The sequence below is a fragment of the Lepidochelys kempii genome, chromosome 17 (genome assembly GCF_965140285.1).
Source record: "Lepidochelys kempii isolate rLepKem1 chromosome 17, rLepKem1.hap1, whole genome shotgun sequence".
NCBI classification, from domain to species: domain Eukaryota; kingdom Metazoa; phylum Chordata; order Testudines; family Cheloniidae; genus Lepidochelys; species Lepidochelys kempii.
Genome location: NC_136396.1, coordinates 23,154,369 through 23,172,333, shown reverse-complemented (window position 1 = coordinate 23,172,333; position 17,965 = coordinate 23,154,369). Strand labels below are relative to the sequence as shown.

The following is a 17,965-nucleotide window of genomic DNA, read 5'->3' as shown; positions in this document are numbered from 1 at the left end:
TAGTCTGCTTGTCAGTGAAACTCTGATCCCACCACCTGACCACCTTAGGAATCCCCTGCATTGGAATGGACATGAGCAAACACTCGAAGAAGAAAAGACGGTTACTAACTTTTCTGTAACTGTTGTTCTTCGAGATGTGTTGCTCATGTCCATTCCAAAACCCACCTTCCTACCCCTCTGTCAGAGTTGCAGTCAAGAAAGAACTGAGGGGGCAGTAGGGCAGCAGGTATCTATATACTGCGCCATGTAGGCGTCACTCCATGGGGCACCATAGCCGATCTGATGGATACCACTGGGGGACAGTGCACATGGCGTGCGCACACCTACATTGGAAGGTTAGTAACCGTTTTTCTCCTTCTGCACTGCCCCAGGCCATGAACTCTTGCTTTGGGTAATTGTACAAATCCTCCAAAACAAAGATTCCACTCCATGCCCCAACTGGTATAGATATTGGGTTGGAAAGGCTAGAGAAGAAGGTTTAAGGTAGTAAAAGGAGTGTGACTAGATGAAATAAAAGGAAAGGAAGCTTAGTCTAAATATCTAGAAATACTTCCTAGTTCCTAGGCTATGAAATACTCTCCAAGGGAAGTGGTGGAGACCCCATCCTGTGGAACATGAAGAACCAGATGGGACAAAGTGCGAGGAAATGGAGGGAGCAGTCCTTTCCTGGCAGAGTGCTGTGCTCGCTCTGGCCTGACAGGGCTTCTCTCTTCTGATCATGTTGGGATAGTGATTGGCCAAGGATGCTGCTCTCTTTTCTCTCTACCACTGCTAGGTTTGGAGTCTGAAGGGCAGGTGTGGTGATAACGGGTTTCCTGTTTCTCATCTAGGGGAGCTAATGGATGGCAGGAGAGGGCTGGTCCCCTCCAATTTTGTTGAACAAGTTTCAGATGATGACCTCATGACCTTTCTGCCTCCAGAGGTAAATGATCTCACCCAGAGCTCGTACCACGAGAGGATTTTTGTTGGTGCAAGCACTAGCAGTGGAGAGAGAAGTGATCACTCTGCTGATGAGGCCAGTATCAGTCCATTGCCTGGTAGACCAGAAGACCAGGAGGAGCCTGTCAGTCACACAGCAGTGCCTTACCCGAGAAAGCTGACTCTGATCAAACAGCTCACCAGAAGCATAGTTGTAGGCTGGGAGCCACCACTTTTGCCAGCTGGCTGCGCAGACATACAGAGCTATAACGTCTATGTGGATGCAGAGTTATGCCAGAATGTGAAGAGTGGCTCTCAAACTAAAGCTGTGATCGAGAAGCTGGACTTGGAGCTGAAAACCTATCGCATCTCTGTGCAAAGTGTGACAGACCAAGGAAGCTCCGATAAGCTGCGGTGCACTTTCTGTGTAGGGCAAGATTTCTGCATAGCACCAATGCTGCTGAAAATCAGAAGCATGACAGCGACCTCAGCAGAAGTGACCTGGCTACCGTGCAACAGCAACTACGTTCATGCAGTGTACCTCGATGAGGAAGAGTGTGATACCACAAAGCCAGGTGTCTACTGGTACACTTTCCGCAGCCTGCGCCCGAGCACTCAGTATGTTGCCAAGGTGGAGGCCCGGCCCCCCGGGGTGCTCTGGGAGTTGCCCCAGGAGAGGCGTGAGAAGAAGTCAGCAGCGATACACTTCACTACTCCCTTAGCAGGTACTGGGGACAGAGGGGGACAAACAATGCAGTTTACTAGGTGGTTTCTCTGATTTCCAAAGAGTAACACTTGGAGCTGGGGCTGGGATTCCCAGTTCCAGAAGACATAACTGCACTAGCTCTCCTTGAGTTACTATGCTAAAACCAGAATGTAGCGGGAGCAGTGGGAGGGCTAGTCACCCCGAGTGGCTGCCCATCAGAGACACTAACTACATACACAGGGTGGCTAGCCCTTCCCACAGCTCATGCTGATGCAGCTACTCTCTATTTTTGGCATTCTAGCTTGATGAGAGCTAGCCTGTGTATGTCAGAGCCCCAGCTCCAAGTGTAGACAGACTTAAGCTGGTTTGTCATTTGGTTTTAACATTTTCCTGTTTTAGTTTTACAAGTTAAACTCTTCTTGCTGCAAGTTGCTGAGTGAAAATAGCAAATGTCCACCTTCATTGAAGTGTGCCTTCCTGGGGGAGAGGTGACATGTATTATCATCATTAAATTCATGCACCATGCTGCAGGAATCACTTCACTTCACCCTCAGCTACATTTGCAAAAGCCTGATTTCCACATGGGGAAATTCACAAAGCAAAATGCATTGCATTTTCCCTGCTCCGATTTGGTCTCTTTCTCCCAAGTCCGGAGATGAACTGCTCCAGTGATTTCTACTCCTGTAACTTTTGGGTGAGAGAGCTTCACTTCCTTCCTTCCACTACTTACTTGGATTTAGTTTGGCAATTATGCCACTGTCCTGACAAATAAAAGGGAAAATCTCATTGATCTCTCCTAGGAACTCCTGATGCACCACTTGATGTCCAAGCAGAGCCTGGCCCCTCAGCAGGCATTCTGGTTATCAGTTGGCTACCTGTCACCATTGATGCAGAAGGATCATCGAATGGGGTCCGAGTTACCGGCTATGCTGTATATGCCGATGGACAGAAGGTAATATACATGCAGTCATAGGCTGGATACTGGGGTGCAAAGGGATGTGGGGAGTGGGTATGTTATTGTAGAGGCTCCATATGGTTCAGTGAAGTCCCATGGATAATGCCAATTAATTTGCTGTTGCTATGGTGCTCAGTTACCCCCATCACAAGTGAGGGAGTCCCTGTCATGTTAGTGATGTGCAAACACAAAGGAAGACAAGGTCTCTGCTCCAAAGAGATTAGGGCTGAAACATCAGATGCAAAAAGACTTATTCTGCAAGGACGTCATTCAGTATGGTGCATGCAGGGAATAGCTAGTTAGCTGAAAGTTCCTGGTTACACATTTGGCGTTTTTAGACACATCCATGGCACCAGATTCAGAGGCGATGTGTGAGGGAGACATGGAGGGTCACGTTCCCCTCCTGATTTTCTGCTTGGTGTGACGGGGTGCGCTCGCCACTCTGGCACCTCCTGCTGGTTGTCTTGGGAATTAGCCCTGCATGGTGGGCGCCCTCTTCGGGTGGTGCCTCACTACTGTCACTCCTGCTCTAGGACCCACATCTCTCCAAGGACCATGGTGTCCTCTTCAGCGACACTGCCCTCCTGCCGTGCCACACATTGTCCTTCCCTGCTTCCGGGGGGCCTGCAATCGCTATCCAGCCACTTCCCTCAGAGGCAACTGCAGTCCAATGTGAAGTGGCTTCAGCACCCTCGTCTGCCCTTACCTCAGGGCCTCAGTCTGCAGGCCCTAGCAGCCAGCCAGGAGCTCTCTCTAGCTTCCGCGGTCCCTGCTTGCAGCACTGCTCTGTCCAGGGTGCTGGCATTTCTCTCAGCCCTCCAGAGACACAGCCCTTCCTCCCTGGGCTCCCAGCAGACAACTGCCTTCCTCTGCCCTGCAGCTCCCTTTTTACATGGGCCTGCTTGGCCCTGGTTGGCTGCTCCTTTCAGCCCTTCTCTGATTGGCTGCTCCAGCGCAGCCTAGGTCTGCTTTTAACCCCTTTTCTGCCAGTAAGGGGCACCTGCCCCATCACACTTGGCTTGTACTGAGCATGCTCACACAGATTGAGCATGCTCAGTAACACTGCTGAAGCTGGCTGCCCTCACTCTGCCCCACCTCTATCGGCAGGCATGGGTTGTCTCTGAACAGATTGATAACTTTGGGTTGACGCTCAACACGTGGTGTACTGGGTGAATAGGATCTGTTCTGGAGAAATGGAATAATGTCAGCCGAGCTATTTTTGAATATTAGGACCAACAGAAATAAGAACTTGCATGATTCAGGCACTGTTAGCTCTCCCAGCTTAGAATTGTGCGGAGAATCGAGTAGCTACTCCAGACAGCATGGACTGAGGGAGTGTGTGCAGTGCTGGGAAATGGAGTTCTCTGCCACTGGCTTTCTGTGCACCTTGCGGCAAGTCACGTCCCACTCTGTGCCTCCCTTTCCTTGTTTGTCAAATGGGTTAATTCCATTGTGGGTGGGAGCTCGTCTTCCAGGTAAGGTTGCATAATTAGAGTGTCACCCACTCTGTTCCCTAGACAGGCTGAGCTGCTGGGGGAGGGAGGGGCAGGACCAGCAGCTCTATCCCAGAACCTGTAGCAGTTTGACAGGATACTGCCACTAACCCTACATTTGTCTGTTAAGTCCTCTTCTTCTCTGTGTTGGTTTATCACTTTCATATCAACACCTTCCTCCTGACAGGGACCATGTGGGTCTGTAGGCAGAGGAGCCAGAGCAGTAACTTTGGAAAGTCAGAGGTAACTCAGCCAGTCGTCATTCCCTCCCTCCAGTAACCCGAACTTTAAACCTTGCTGCCAGCCTTGGCCATCTCTCCCCTTGTCATTGCCCATTTGGTGCTGCCAGAGCAGGAACTGTTTAGATGAACTAAAACAGTTTTGACTGGGCGAAGGTAAATGGGCATAGCGTGGAGGGAGGCACTATGCAAATCTCCAGCCTCACTCATACTCAGCCAATCTAGCTCTGGATCAACATGCCAAACCCACAGAAAAAATGCAGAAATTTGCAATGGGTTTAGCTTGATTTTTGGCTTATTATGAAAATCGGGGTGCTTATTTACCGCATGGAAGTTGGCAACTGTGCTCCGGTTCTGTTATTCCATTCCTGAACCCCTGCGCCCCCAATGCTGACAATACACTTCAGTCCTGACCTGCACTTTCATTGGCTGACTCTTTTCAACCAATGAGATTGAAATATGCAAATAAACTGGAGCGAGAGAGTAATGACTGGCTGAGTTACCTCTGATCTCACAATGCCCCTCTGCCTGCAGCACTAACAGAGCGCTGAATGGAGATCAGGTTTCCTGGTGTTTGGGTGTTCCAGTTGTCATAGAAATCAATGCACTTTGTGGGAGTTACATCCTATGTCTTGCTAGGCAACTTCATAGTAAATCTGTTAGGGGAGCTTGTGCCTGCCTAACTTATGTGCATCCACAATCCTGCCTTGGTACCTGTCCTCCGCCTCTCTCTGTCTCAAAGCACCGTTTAAGGATCATAGAATCATAGAATATCAGGGTTGGAAGGGACCCCAGAAAGTCATCTAGTCCAACCCCCTGCTCGAAGCAGGACCAATTCCCAGTTAAATCATCCCAGCCAGGGCTTTGTCAAGCCTGACCTTAAAAACCTCTGAGGAAGGAGATTCTACCACCTCCCTAGGTAACGCATTCCAGTGTTTCACCACCCTCTTAGTGAAAAAGTTTTTCCTAATATCCAATCTAAACCTCCCCCACTGCAACTTGAGACCATTACTCCTCGTTCTGTCATCTGCTACCATTGAGAACAGTCTAGAGCCATCCTCTTTGGAACCCCCTTTCAGGTAGTTGAAAGCAGCTATCAAATCCCCCCTCATTCTTCTCTTCTGCAGACTAAACAATCCCAGCTCCCTCAGCCTCTCCTCATAACTCATGTGTTCTAGACCCCTAATCATTTTTGTTGCCCTTTGCTGGACTCTCTCCAATTTATCCACATCCTTCTTGTAGTGTGGGGCCCAAAACTGGACACAGTACTCCAGATGAGGTCTCACCAATGTCGAATAGAGGGGAACGATCACGTCCCTCGATCTGCTCGCTATGCCCCTACTTATACATCCCAAAATGCCATTGGCCTTCTTGGCAACAAGGGCACACTGCTGACTCATATCCAGCTTCTCGTCCACTGTCACCCCTAGGTCCTTTTCCGCAGAACTGCTGCCTAGCCATTCGGCCGCTAGTCTGTAGCTGTGCATTGGATTCTTCCGTCCTAAGTGCAGGACCCTGCACTTATCCTTATTGAACCTCATCAGATTTCTTTTGGCCCAATCCTCCAATTTGTCTAGGTCCTTCTGTATCCAATCCCTCCCCTCCAGCGTATCTACCACTCCTCCCAGTTTAGTATCATCCGCAAATTTGCTGAGAGTGCAATCCACACCATCCTCCAGATCATTTATGAAGATATTGAACAAAACCGGCCCCAGGACCGACCCCTGGGGCACTCCACTTGACACCGGCTGCTAACTAGACATGGAGCCATTGATCACTACCCGTTGAGCCCGACAATCTAGCCAACTTTCTGCCCACCTTATAGTGCATTCATCCAGCCCATATTTCCTTAACTTGCTGACAAGAATACTGTGGGAGACCGCATCAAAAGCTTTGCTAAAGTCAAGAAACAATACATCCACTGCTTTCCCTTCATCCACAGAACCAGTAATCTCATCATAAAAGGCGATTAGGTTAGTCAGGCATGACCTTCCCTTGGTCAATCCATGCTGGCTGTTCCTGATCACTTTCCTCTCATGCAAGTGCTTCAGGATTGATTCTTTGAGGACCTGCTCCATGATTTTTCCAGGGACTGAGGTGAGGCTGACTGGCCTGTAGTTCCCAGGATCCTCCTTCTTCCCTTTTTTAAAGATTGGCACTACATGAGCCTTTTTCCAGTCATCCGTGACTTCCCCCGTTCGCCACGAGTTTTCAAAGATAATGGCCAATGGCTCTGCAATCACAGCCGCCAATTCCTTCAGCACTCTCGGATGCAACTCGTCCGGCCCCATGGACTTGTGCACGTCCAGCTTTTCTAAATAGTCCCTAACCACCTCTATCTCCACAGAGGGCTGGCCATCTCTTCCCCATTTTGTGACGCCCAGCGCAGCAGTCTGGGAGCTGACCTTGTTAGTGAAGACAGAGGCAAAAAAAGCATTGAGTACATTAGCTTTTTCCACATCCTCTGTCACTAGGTTGCCTCCCTCATTCAGTAAGGGGCCCACACATTCCTTGGCTTTCTTCTTGTTGCCAACATACCTGAAGAAACCCTTCTTGTTACTCTTGACATCTCTTGCTAGCTGCAGCTCCAGGTGCGATTTGGCCCTCCTGATATCATTCCTACATGCCCGAGCAATATTTTTATACTCTTCCCTGGTCATATGTCCAACCTTCCACTTCTTGTAAGCTTCTTTTTTACGATTAAGATCCGCTAGGATTTCACCATTAAGCCAAGCTGGTCGCCTGCCATATTTACTATTCTTTCGACTCATCGGGATGGTTTGTCCCTGTAACCTCAACAGGGATTCCTTGAAATACAGCCAGCTCTCCTGGACTCCTTTCCCCTTCATGTTAGTCCCCCAGGGGATCCTGGCCATCCGTTCCCTGAGGGAGTCGAAGTCTGCTTTCCTGAAGTCCAGGGTCCGTATCCTGTTGCTTACCTTTCTTCCCTGCGTCAGGATCCTGAACTCAACCAACTCATGGTCACTGCCTCCCAGATTCCCATCAACTTTTGCTTCCCCCACTAATTCTACCCGGTTTGTGAGCGGCAGGTCAAGAAAAGCGCCCCCCCCCAGTTGGCTCCTCTAGCACTTGCGCCAGGAAATTGTCCCCTACGCTTTCCAAAAACTTCCTGGATTGTCTATGCACTGCTGTATTGCTCTCCCAGCAGATATCAGGAAAATTAAAGTCACCCATGAGAATCAGGGGATGCGATCTAGTAGCTTCCGTGAGCTGCCGGAAGAAAGCCTCATCTACCTCATCCCCCTGGTCCGATGGTCTATAGCAGACTCCCACCACTACATCACTCTTGGATAATGATGTAGTGTGGGAGCTGACCTTGTTCGTGAAGACAGAGGCAAAAAAAGCATTGAGTACATTGGCTTTATCCAAATTAAAAAGGAGGAAGGGGGTCAGGTGGATCTGCAGACGCAATGCATTCAGAGAACTCCATTTACTTCCCTCTGGAAGTCTCTACTGCAGGAGATTAACTCACTTAAATCATAGAATCATAGAATATCAGGGTTGGAAGGGTCCTCAGGAGGTCCCCAACTAAATCATCCCAGCCAGGGCTTTGCCAAGCCTAACCTTAAAAACCTCAAAGGAAGGAGATTCCACTACCTCCGTAGGTAACGCATTCCAGTGCTTCACCACCCTCCTGGTGAAATTGTGTTTCCTAATATCCAACCTAAACCTCCACCCATTGCAACTTGAGACCATTACTTCTTGTTCTGCCATCTGCTACCACAGAACAGCCTAGATCCATCCTCTTTGGAACCCCCTTTCAGGTAGTTGAAAGAGTCTATCAATTCCCCCCTCATTCTTCTCTTCTGCAGACTGAACAATCCCAGTTCCCTCAGCCTCTCCTCATAACTCATGTGTTCCAGTCCCCTAATCATTTTTGTTGCCCTCCGCTGGACTCTTTCCAATTTTTCCACATCCTTTTTGTAGTGTGGGGCCCAAAACTGGACTCAGTACTCCAGATGAGGCCTCACGAATGTCGAATAGAGGGGAACGATCACATCCCTCGATCTGCTGGCAATGCCCCTACTTCTACAGCCCAAAATGCTGTTAGTCTTCTTGGCAACAAGGGCACACTGTTGACTCGTATCCAGCTTCTCATCCACTGTCACCCCTAGGTCCTTTTCTGAAGAACTGCTGCCGAGCCATTCGGTCCCTAGTCTGTAGCAGTGCATGGGATTCTTCCGTCCTAAGTGCAGGACTCTGCACTTGTCCTTGTTGAACCTCATCAGATTTCTTTTGGCCCAATCCTCCAATTTGTCTAGGTCCCTCTGTATCCTATTCCTACCCTCCAGCGTATCTACCACTCCTCCCAGTTTAGTGTCACCTGCAAACTTGCTGAGGATGCAATCCACACCATCCTCCAGATCATTTATGAAGATATTGAACAAAACCGGCCCCAGGACCGACCCTTGGGGCACTCCACTTGATGCTGGCTGCCAACTAGACATGGAGCCATTGATCACTACCCGTTGAGCCCAACAATCTAACCAACTTTGTACCCACCTTATAATGCATTCATCCAGCCCACACTTCTTTAACTTGCTGACAAGAATACTGTGGGAGACCGTGTCAAAAGCTTTGCTAAAGTCAAGGAACACCACGTCCACTGTTTTCCCTTCATCCACAGAGCCAGTTATCTTGTCATAGAAGGCGATTAGATTCGTCAGGCATGACTTTCCCTTGGTCAATCCATGCTGACTGTTCCTGATCACTTTCCTCTCCTCCAAGTGCTTCCGAATTGATTCCTTGAGGACCTGCTCCATGATTTTTCCAGGGACTGAGGTGAGGCTGACTGGCCTGTAGTTCCCCGGATCCTCCTTCTTCCCTTTTTTAAAGATGGGCACTACATGAGCCTTTTTCCAGTCTTCCGGGACTTCCCCGTTTGCCATGAGTTTTCAAAGATAATGGCCAATGGCTCCGCAATCACATCCACCAACTCCTTTAGCACTCTCGGATGCAAAGCGTCCGGCCCCATGGACTCGTGCACGTCCAGCTTTTCTAAATAGTCCCGAACCACTTCTTTCTCCACAGGGGGCGGGTCACCTCCTCCCCATGCTGTGCTGCCCAGCGCAGCAGTCTGGGAGCTGACCTTGTTTGTGAAGACAGAGGCAAAAAAAGCATTGAGTACATTAGCTTTATCCGCATCCTCTGTCACTAGGTTGCCTCCCTCATTCAGTTTTACCTTCCCAAATTGAGCATCTCTCTGGTTCCAGAGTAGAATGCCTGGTTTGTGATGGGAGAATAAAGAGCTTTGTAACACAGGCAGAGGCAGTGGCCATGCTGCTCAGAGGATCATGGGTGGCATCCTGCTTTCTGCTCTCAGTCTGGACACATAACTCCTTAAATATTATCTGTACATACATTGTGCCGTGGTTGTGATGTCCAGTAGACTACTAACTCTTGGTTCTCACCTCACATACCACGATTTAGTGAATTATTATGCATATATACAACCCAGCAGATCCCTGTAAATCTCTCTACCCTCCAATGCCCTCTGCTAGTTTGCCCCAAAAGGGTCCTGGATCACATCTCACCCCTTACATTGGCACAGTAGGGCTAGCCACTGACTATTCTGTTTATATTGATTTGGAACCCCATAGCCTGGACAATCCATCTGCCACTGCAGTTTCTTTACCCTTCATATTTACAATTTCTGTATCATATTCCTTGAGCACTACACTCCACACAGCAGCCTGGAGTTGGTATCTCATACCAAAGAGTGGTCTGCTAGAATCATGTGGCATTTCCTTTTAAAAAGACCACAATAATTAGAGAGAATGCAAACAGCAGTGATAAATGAGCTGGAAGGCCTGGTGGACCCAGAAAAATTTTAGGCAGGCCTTGCAGAATCCACTGGCCTGCTTGCCCATGATGGGCAGCACATGTTCCAGAGAGAGGTCCATCAACTCCTGCAGGATCTCAGCTTTTGTTTAATGAATTCAGTTTGTAGTCTTCATTGTTGAGAAGAAATCCTGCTGAAGAATGACCTGAGTGCTGGCGAAGTAGTGACTTCTGCCTGAGACTGCAGGAGACCACTCTAGTGCATCCAGTGCTGCTCAAAGCTCTGCTCAGCTGCAGCAGACAGAACACTGACCAGAATCTTCTCAGCTTTATTGCTGCTATTCAGAGCTCTGTCAGCAGCAGTGAAGCTGACAGAGCTGAGATAATTGTCACTTGGCTGCTCTTTGGGAAGTGGAGGCAGACACCAGCACTGTTGTCTATAGAGGAGGGATTAACAGAGCAATGGAGATGCCCACAACTCATTGTAGCAGCCTGGTAGAGAATGGAGAGTTGAAGATCCTGCCACTTCCAAATAGCAGCCAGGAGGAACCTTCCGCCTCAGACCTGACTCCTTGAGTCCAGGCCAAAATCTGGGCCTGCCTCTGGCATCTCCTGGTGAATGTTCAGAAGCCAGATTAAGGCTAAGGCCAAGTTCTTCATCTTTCTCCCCAAAACTTCCCCCTTCCCTCCTTTATTCATCGCCATGAATACCACCATCATCTTCCCTGTCACTCAGGCTCATAACTTGGGTGCCATCTTTGACTCGGCCCTCACTCTAGGGCCTTACATTGATGCTTTGTCTAAATCTTGCCAATTCTTCAGTTTAACATCTGGAAGGTCTGGTCTTTCCTCTCCATCCATGCAGTTAAAGGCCTCATTCTGAGTCTCCTCATCCCATGTCTTGATGGATGCACCCTCCTCTTCTCTGCCCTTGACAAATGCGACTTTGCTCCACATATCCATTCAAAATTCCACTGCCCAAAAAATGTAACTAGTTCATCATTTTGAGCACATCACCCCTTTCTGTGCATCCTTCCACTATTCCCCTTCGTTTTCCATCACGTCAAACACAACCTACTCAGCTTCACTTTCAAGGCAGTTCACAGCTTAGAATCATAGAAGATTAGGGTTGGAAGAGACCTCAGGAGGTCTCAAAGCAGGACCAACCCCAACTAAATCATCCCGGCCAGGGCTTTGTCAAGCCAGGCCTTAAAAATGTCTAAGGGTGGAGATTCCACCACCTCCCTAGGTAACCCATTCCAGTGCTTCACCACCCTCCTAGTGAAATTGTGTTTCCTAATATCCAACCTAGACCCCCCCCCATTGCAACTTGAGACCATTGCTCCTTTTTCTGTCATCAGCTACCACTGAGAGCAGCCGAGCTCCATCCTCTTTGGAACCCCCCTTCAGGTAGTTGAAGGCTGCTATCAAATCCCACCTCACTCTTCTCTTCTGAAGACTAAACAATCCCAATTCCCTCAGCCTCTCCGCGGAAGTCATGTGCCCCAGCCCCCTAATCATTTTTGTTGCCCTCCACTGGACTCTCTCCAATTTGTCCACATCCTTTCTGTAAGGGGGGGGGGGCAAAACTGGACGCAATACTCCAGATGTCGCCTCACCAATGTCGAATAGAGGGGAACGATCACGTCCCTCGATCTGCTGGCAGTGCTCCTACTAATGCAGCCCAAAATGCCATTGGCCTTCTTGGGAACAAGGGCACACTGTTGACTCATATCCAGCTTCCCATCCACTGTAATCCCCAGGTCCTTTTCTGCAGAACTGCTGCTTAGCCAGTCGGTCCCCAGCCTGTAGCAGTGCATGGGATTCTTCCTTCCTAAGTGCAGAACTCTGCCCTTGTCCTTGTTGAACCTCATCAGACTTCTTTTGGCCCAATCGTCCAATTTGTCTAGGTCACTCTCTATCCTATCCCTATCCTCCAGCATATCTACCTCTCCCCCCATCTTAGTGTCATCTGTGAACTTGCTGAGGGTGCAATTAATCCCATCATCCAGATCATTAATAAAAGATGTTGAACAAAACCGGCCCTAGGACCGACCCCTGGGGCACTCTGCTTGATACTGGCTGCCAACTAGACATCGAGTCGTTGATCACTACCTGTTGAGCCCGACAACCTAGCCAGCTTTCTGTCCACCTTGTAGTGCATCATCCCATCTGTCTTATCTCCATGCTATCTATTGTCACTCAGACATTACTAAGATGTCAGCTTGCACCTCCATTCTGCCAACAATGCCAGTCTCTATCACCCACTCATTACATTATCAAATAGGAATCTTCATGTTTTGTCTCAGCCTACCCTTCACCTATGGGTGGAGCTTCCTGTGACCGTCCACAAAGCCACCTCACTGTCGTCCTTCAGATCCCCCCTTAAAACTCTCCTTTGCCGTGATGCTTAAAGAAAACTTGACAGCAGGTAGGGCAGCTGCTGTTGTGAAATCACTGCCTGTCAGGTTGCCAGAAGTTTCCGTGTGCTCCCTTGGGGGTCTGTCTCTTGTATTAGAACTAGACTGCAAACTCTTTGCAGCAGGAACCATCTTTTTGGTATCAGTTTGCACAGCCCCGAGCACAGAGGTGGGCAAACTACGGCCCACGGGCCCCATTCAGCCCGTGGGACTGTCCTGCCCGGCCCCTGAGCTCCCGGCTGGGAGGCTAGCCCCGGGCCCCTTGCCTGCAGCCTCAGCTCACCAGGCCGCCAGAGCTCTGGGGGGGCGGGGGGGCTGCGAGAGCCGTCAGGCGTCAGGTAATAAATCGCTCCCCGTAGTCATGTGCGACTCACGGAGCAGAAGGGCTGGCAGCACTAAGCAGCACACCGTAAGTAGCACATTCCTGTGGGGAGCAATTGAATACCCTACCCTGGGTAGGGGAGCTGGTGCCTCCCTAAAGGGCCTGGCTCCTGCCCCCATCCACCCCCTCCCTCTTTCCACCCCCAAGCCCAAGAAGGCCCAAGCCACTTTTGAAAATTGAACTTAATGGATTTAGGAGCCTAAGAGTCATTTCCAAAAATTATTTAGGGCCAGATTTTCAAAGCTATTTAGGCATCTAAAGATGCAGATTGGCACGTAGGCAAATTTCCCAAAGCATCTAAGCAGGTTAGGTTCCTAATTCCCATTGATTGCAGGTTAGGCGCCAAACCTGCATAGGCTGTTTTAAAAATCCCAGTAGGCACTTGTCTAAATCTTTTCTGATTGCCTAAGTCCTTTTCGAAATCTGGCCCTCAAGCATGCAGGTTACTTAGGTGCTTTTGAAAGTTTTTGTGCTAGTAGGTATCATATGCATATTTCAAGCCCTTGGTGAAGGAACTCACCCTCTACCTTAGAAGCAGGAAAGGAGAGTGGGGTATGAACGCTCCACACTCCAGTACAGATGCTTGCAGAGAATCGCTTAGAGCATTGCAAGCTGAAACTGACCTGCAACCTACTGTACCCATGGGTTCATGGAAACGCAGCTGCCTCGAGTACATTTACATTGCAAGAAAACCTGCAGCAGCGAGTCTCAGAGCCCTGGTTAGCTGAGTGGGGCTTGCAGGGCTCGCTCTAGAGGGCTAAAACTACCAGTGTAGACATTTGGGATAGGGCTGGAGGCCAGGATCGAAAACCCTCCCCACTCACTGGGTTTCACAGCCCAGCAGGAGCCCGAATGACTACACTGTTATTTTCTGCTCCATAGCATGAGCTCCACACATCAGTTGGCCCAGGCTCCGAGTCTCATTGCGGTGGGTCTTTGCAGTGTAGCTGTACCCCTGTAGGGTGAAACACAGCAAGCAGGAAAAGTGCACAGCACAAAACAGTTCGGACAGGAAAGAGAGAACGTTGTTTGCAATGGCAAGTCTCTTCCTTTCCTCAGTCCAAAGCCAAGGAGCCTGGAAGACTGTCAGGGCTTGGGAGAGAGGGAAGCAGCAGCCAGTTGGCTTGGCTGCGAATGATGCCAGTAAAAAAGGGAAGAAGGAGGATCCTGGGAACTATAGGCCAGTCAGCCTCACCTCAGTCCCTGGAAAAATCATGGAGCAGGTCCTCAAGGAATCAATTCTGAAGCACTTAGAGGAGAGGAAAGTGATCAGGAACAGTCAGCATGGATTCACCAAGGGCAAGTCATGCCTGACGAATCTAATTGCCTTCTATGATGAGATAACTGGCTCTGTGGATGAAGGGAAAGCAGTGGACTTGTTGTTTCTTGACTTTAGCAAAGCTTTTGACATGGTCTCCCACAGTATTCTTGCCAGCAAGTTAAAGAAATATGGGCTGGATGAATGGACTATAAGGTGGATAGAAAGTTGGCTAGATTGTCGGGCTCAACAGGTAGTGATCAATGGCTCTATGTCTAGTTGGCAGCCGGTATCAAGTGGAGTGCCCCAAGGGTCGGTCCTGGGGCCGGTTTTGTTCAATATCTTCATAAATGATCTGGAGGATGGTGTGGATTGCATCCTCAGCAAGTTTGCAGGTGACACTAAACTGGGAGGAGTGGTAGATACGCTGGAGGGTAGGGATAGGATACAGAGGGCCCTAGACAAATTGGAGAATTGGGCCAAAAGAAATCTGATGAGGTTCAACAAGGACAAGTGCAGAGTCCTGCACTTAGGACAGAAGAACCCCATGCACCGCTACAGACTAGGGACCGAATGGCTCGGCAGCAGTTCTTCAGAAAAGGACCTAGGGGTTACAGTGGACGAGAAGCTGGATATGTGTGCCGTTGTTGCCAAGAAGGCCAATGGCATTTTGGGATGTATAAGTAGGGGCATAGCGAGCAGATCGAGGGACGTGATCGTTCCCCTCTATTCGACATTCGTGAGGCCTCATCTGGAGTACTGAGTCCAGTTTTGGGCCCCACACTACAAGAAGGATGTGGAAAAATTGGAAAGCGTCCAGCGGAGGGCAACAAAAATGATTAGGGGACTGGAACACATGACTTATGAGGAGAGGCTGAGGGAACTGGGGATGTTTAGTCTATGGAAGAGAAGAATGAGGGGGGATTTGATAGCTGCTTTCAACTACCTGAAAGGGGGTTCCAAAGAGGATGGCTCTAGACTGTTCTCAGTGGTAGCAGATGACAGAACAAGAAGTAATGGTCTCAAGTTGCAATGGGTGGAGGTTTAGGTTGGATATTAGGAAAAACTTTTTCACTAGGAGGGTGGTGAAACACTGGAATGTGTTACCTAGGGAGGTGGTGGAATCTCCTTCCTTAGAAGTTTTTAAGGTCAGGCTTGACAAAGCCCTGGCTGGGATGATTTAGTTGGGGTTTGGTCCTTCTTTGAGCAGGGGGTTGGACTAAATGACCTCCTGAGGTCCCTTCCAACCCTGGTATTCTATGATTCTATGATTAGGAAACAGGAAGAGTCAGCATTTGGTTCCAAGGATTCAGATGTGGGAGGGGCTGGAAAAAGGGAAGATTATAGTTCTAGCTTGTCCACATTTCTCATGCAGTTGAAGGTAACTAAATCTGGGCAAAAGGATGTGCTAAAATTGGAGAGGGTTCATTGACTCTCATTGCTGCATTTAACGAGTGTATTTTCAGTTCTGGTTTTGCCAGCAAGGGCTTTCCACAACCACCTACTCCTTCTTGTCCTTTGTCCTGGGGCAGCCCAAGGAGTCCTTTGTGGGGTTGCAGACACAGCTGGAGAGTTGAGTTCTTGCTGGGGTGACTTATTCTCTTTTCTCTGTCTGCTGTGACTTGCCTCATCTCCCTCCGCAGAAGGGCTGGACAGCTGCAGTTTCTTGCTACCACTCAACAGCCAGGAGCTTTGAAAAATGATAGAAAGACAGTAAGGTTGGAAGCTGGCTGCTTGAGTCCACATGCCTAGGGTCCTGAGCAGGCTTGTACAGCCCACGCTGCTGCCCATGCTACCATGGTGTCATTGCTGTTGATACTGAAGCTAACTAGATCAAAGCTAGCTCAGGTATGTCACCACATACTACTGGAACCTGTTACCTGTGCACAGGTAAGGGACTCTTCCTGTTTCTCTATTGCAGGTGATGGAAGTTGCATCTCCAACTGCTGGCAGTGTCTTAGTGGAGCTGTCCCAGCTGCAAATGTTCCAGGTGTGCCGGGAAGTCTCTGTGAGAACTATGTCTCTGTATGGAGAATCAGCTGATTCAGTGCCAGCCCAAATCCCCTCAACCTTGCTGAAAGCTTCTAGACATTCCTCACTACCACAGACTGTTGTTTCTACCAGTCTTACTTCCAGACTGATCTGTGGGGAACCCAAGGGCTCTCCTCCCAAGCGAATGCCAGTTACACACTACACAGCTCCGCTCTTCCCTCTACAGAAGTGTTTCATTGACAGTTCAGATGCCAACTTTGCTGTCCACACCACTCCCAGCTGTGATAGCTCAGTGAATTGTCTGCCAGGGAAGATGTCCCCACACCTGTGCCTCTCCTCTCTCCGGGTTTCCTCGGTGCAAGTGTTGGGCACATCATCCCCTGTTTCAGACACTGCAAGACATGAGCAGTGTCTGACTTCCCTTCCGCAGCCTGCAGGAGTGGGCGAAGAACCCAAGCCTTCGAGGGCAGCAGCATTGAAGGGCCCGGGTGAAGACATCCAGGCACAGGGGACGGTGAGTGTCTGGGAATCCTGGTCTGAAAAGTGTCATGAATTCTAAGACACTGGAAAGGGAAGGGAAACAGACCTCATTGGGGGGAGTGGAGAGAATTTACAGGGAAATGACAGAGTGCCATTTTTCTCTTTGTCAGGTGACACACTGTTTGAGAGTGTGTGGGCCTCACACTGGTGCAGAATAAAAGGAGAGTATTGCCTGCTTTGGTGTGTGCACAGGACAGGAGAGGACAAATGAACCTCATTGCTCAGCTGCATGTGCACCATCAGATCAGAGAGCTGCACCAGGGAGGCAAGAGATGATAAATGTGGGTGACGGAAAAGGCACCATCATCATTATCATTACCGGTGATGATGATGGTGTTTGTATGGCATTCACCGTCCGTCCATCTCTTATCAGTGCAGGCTGTGCACATGGTGGTATTGGTCGCTGTGGGCTGTGCTGGGCAGGGTGGGCAGGAAAGGGTACAGAGGCAGTCTGTACAGGCAGCCAGGAAAATAGCTGCAGGGGCGGTAGCTGATCAGGAGTGGGGAGCCAGAGTAATGGGTTCCCATAGCACTAAGCAGTCTGAAGTCACTGGCCTGCGGGGGTCTGTGTACACAGACTGTGCACACAGGTGTGACTGCAGCACATACCCAGGCTAGCTTTGGTCTAGCTAGATGGAACAACAATGGGAGTGAAGCTGCAGAGCAGCAGCTGGCTGCTTGAGTCCACATGCCTCGGGTCCTGAGCAGGCTTGTACAGATCGCTGCTGCCCATGCTACCATGGTGTCATTGCCGTTGATACTCGAGCTAACTAGATCAAAGCTAGCTCAGGTTTGTCCACATGCCGCAGTCCCATATCTGACTACTGTAGACAGGCCCTGGGAGGAAAGGTCTGATCAAGGTGTGAATCTGCCATTCAGGGGTGCAGAGCACTCTGTGAGGGAGGGTGGCTGGTGGTCTGTGAGGAATTCAGGCTGCAGGCACAGGAGGCCTGTTAACCTGTGTTGTGCCAGTCACAACTGTGGAGGAGAATCTTTGTCTCTTTGACACTTAGGACAGCTCTTTAGGCTTCTCCTTTGGGATAGACTGCGGCATTAGTGCAGGCTGAGAGGTGTAGTTAGCAGGATGCCCCAGTGGTGCCCACTGAAATGTTGGCCTATGTACTGATCCCAGTTTCTTCTCTTCCATAAGCTCAGTCTACTTTCTGCCTTTGCTGTCACCCTACATCTTGAAAACAGAAACAGTCAGTCACTAGCAATGGGTGAGGTCACCTCCAGTGTAATGCCAACCCCAGTAACAAA

General features: G+C 49.6%; 1 protein-coding gene across 15 annotated transcripts in view; it reads left to right on the top strand.

The window, feature by feature from the left end:
* Positions 1 to 17,965, top strand: part of TSPOAP1 (TSPO associated protein 1) — a 231,743-nt gene that overhangs the window by 147,036 nt on the left and 66,742 nt on the right. For all 15 annotated transcript variants that reach the window (XR_012155490.2, XR_012155492.2, XR_012155491.2 and 12 more), the window contains 3 exons: positions 831 to 1,643; positions 2,425 to 2,576; positions 16,095 to 16,679. Coding sequence is in view for 12 of the 15 variants with exons in the window: in XM_073316132.2 (XP_073172233.2) it covers positions 831 to 1,643; positions 2,425 to 2,576; positions 16,095 to 16,679 (1,550 nt within the window). In the remaining 3 variants the exon portion in view is untranslated. The remainder of the gene's footprint in view (positions 1 to 830; positions 1,644 to 2,424; positions 2,577 to 16,094; positions 16,680 to 17,965) is intronic.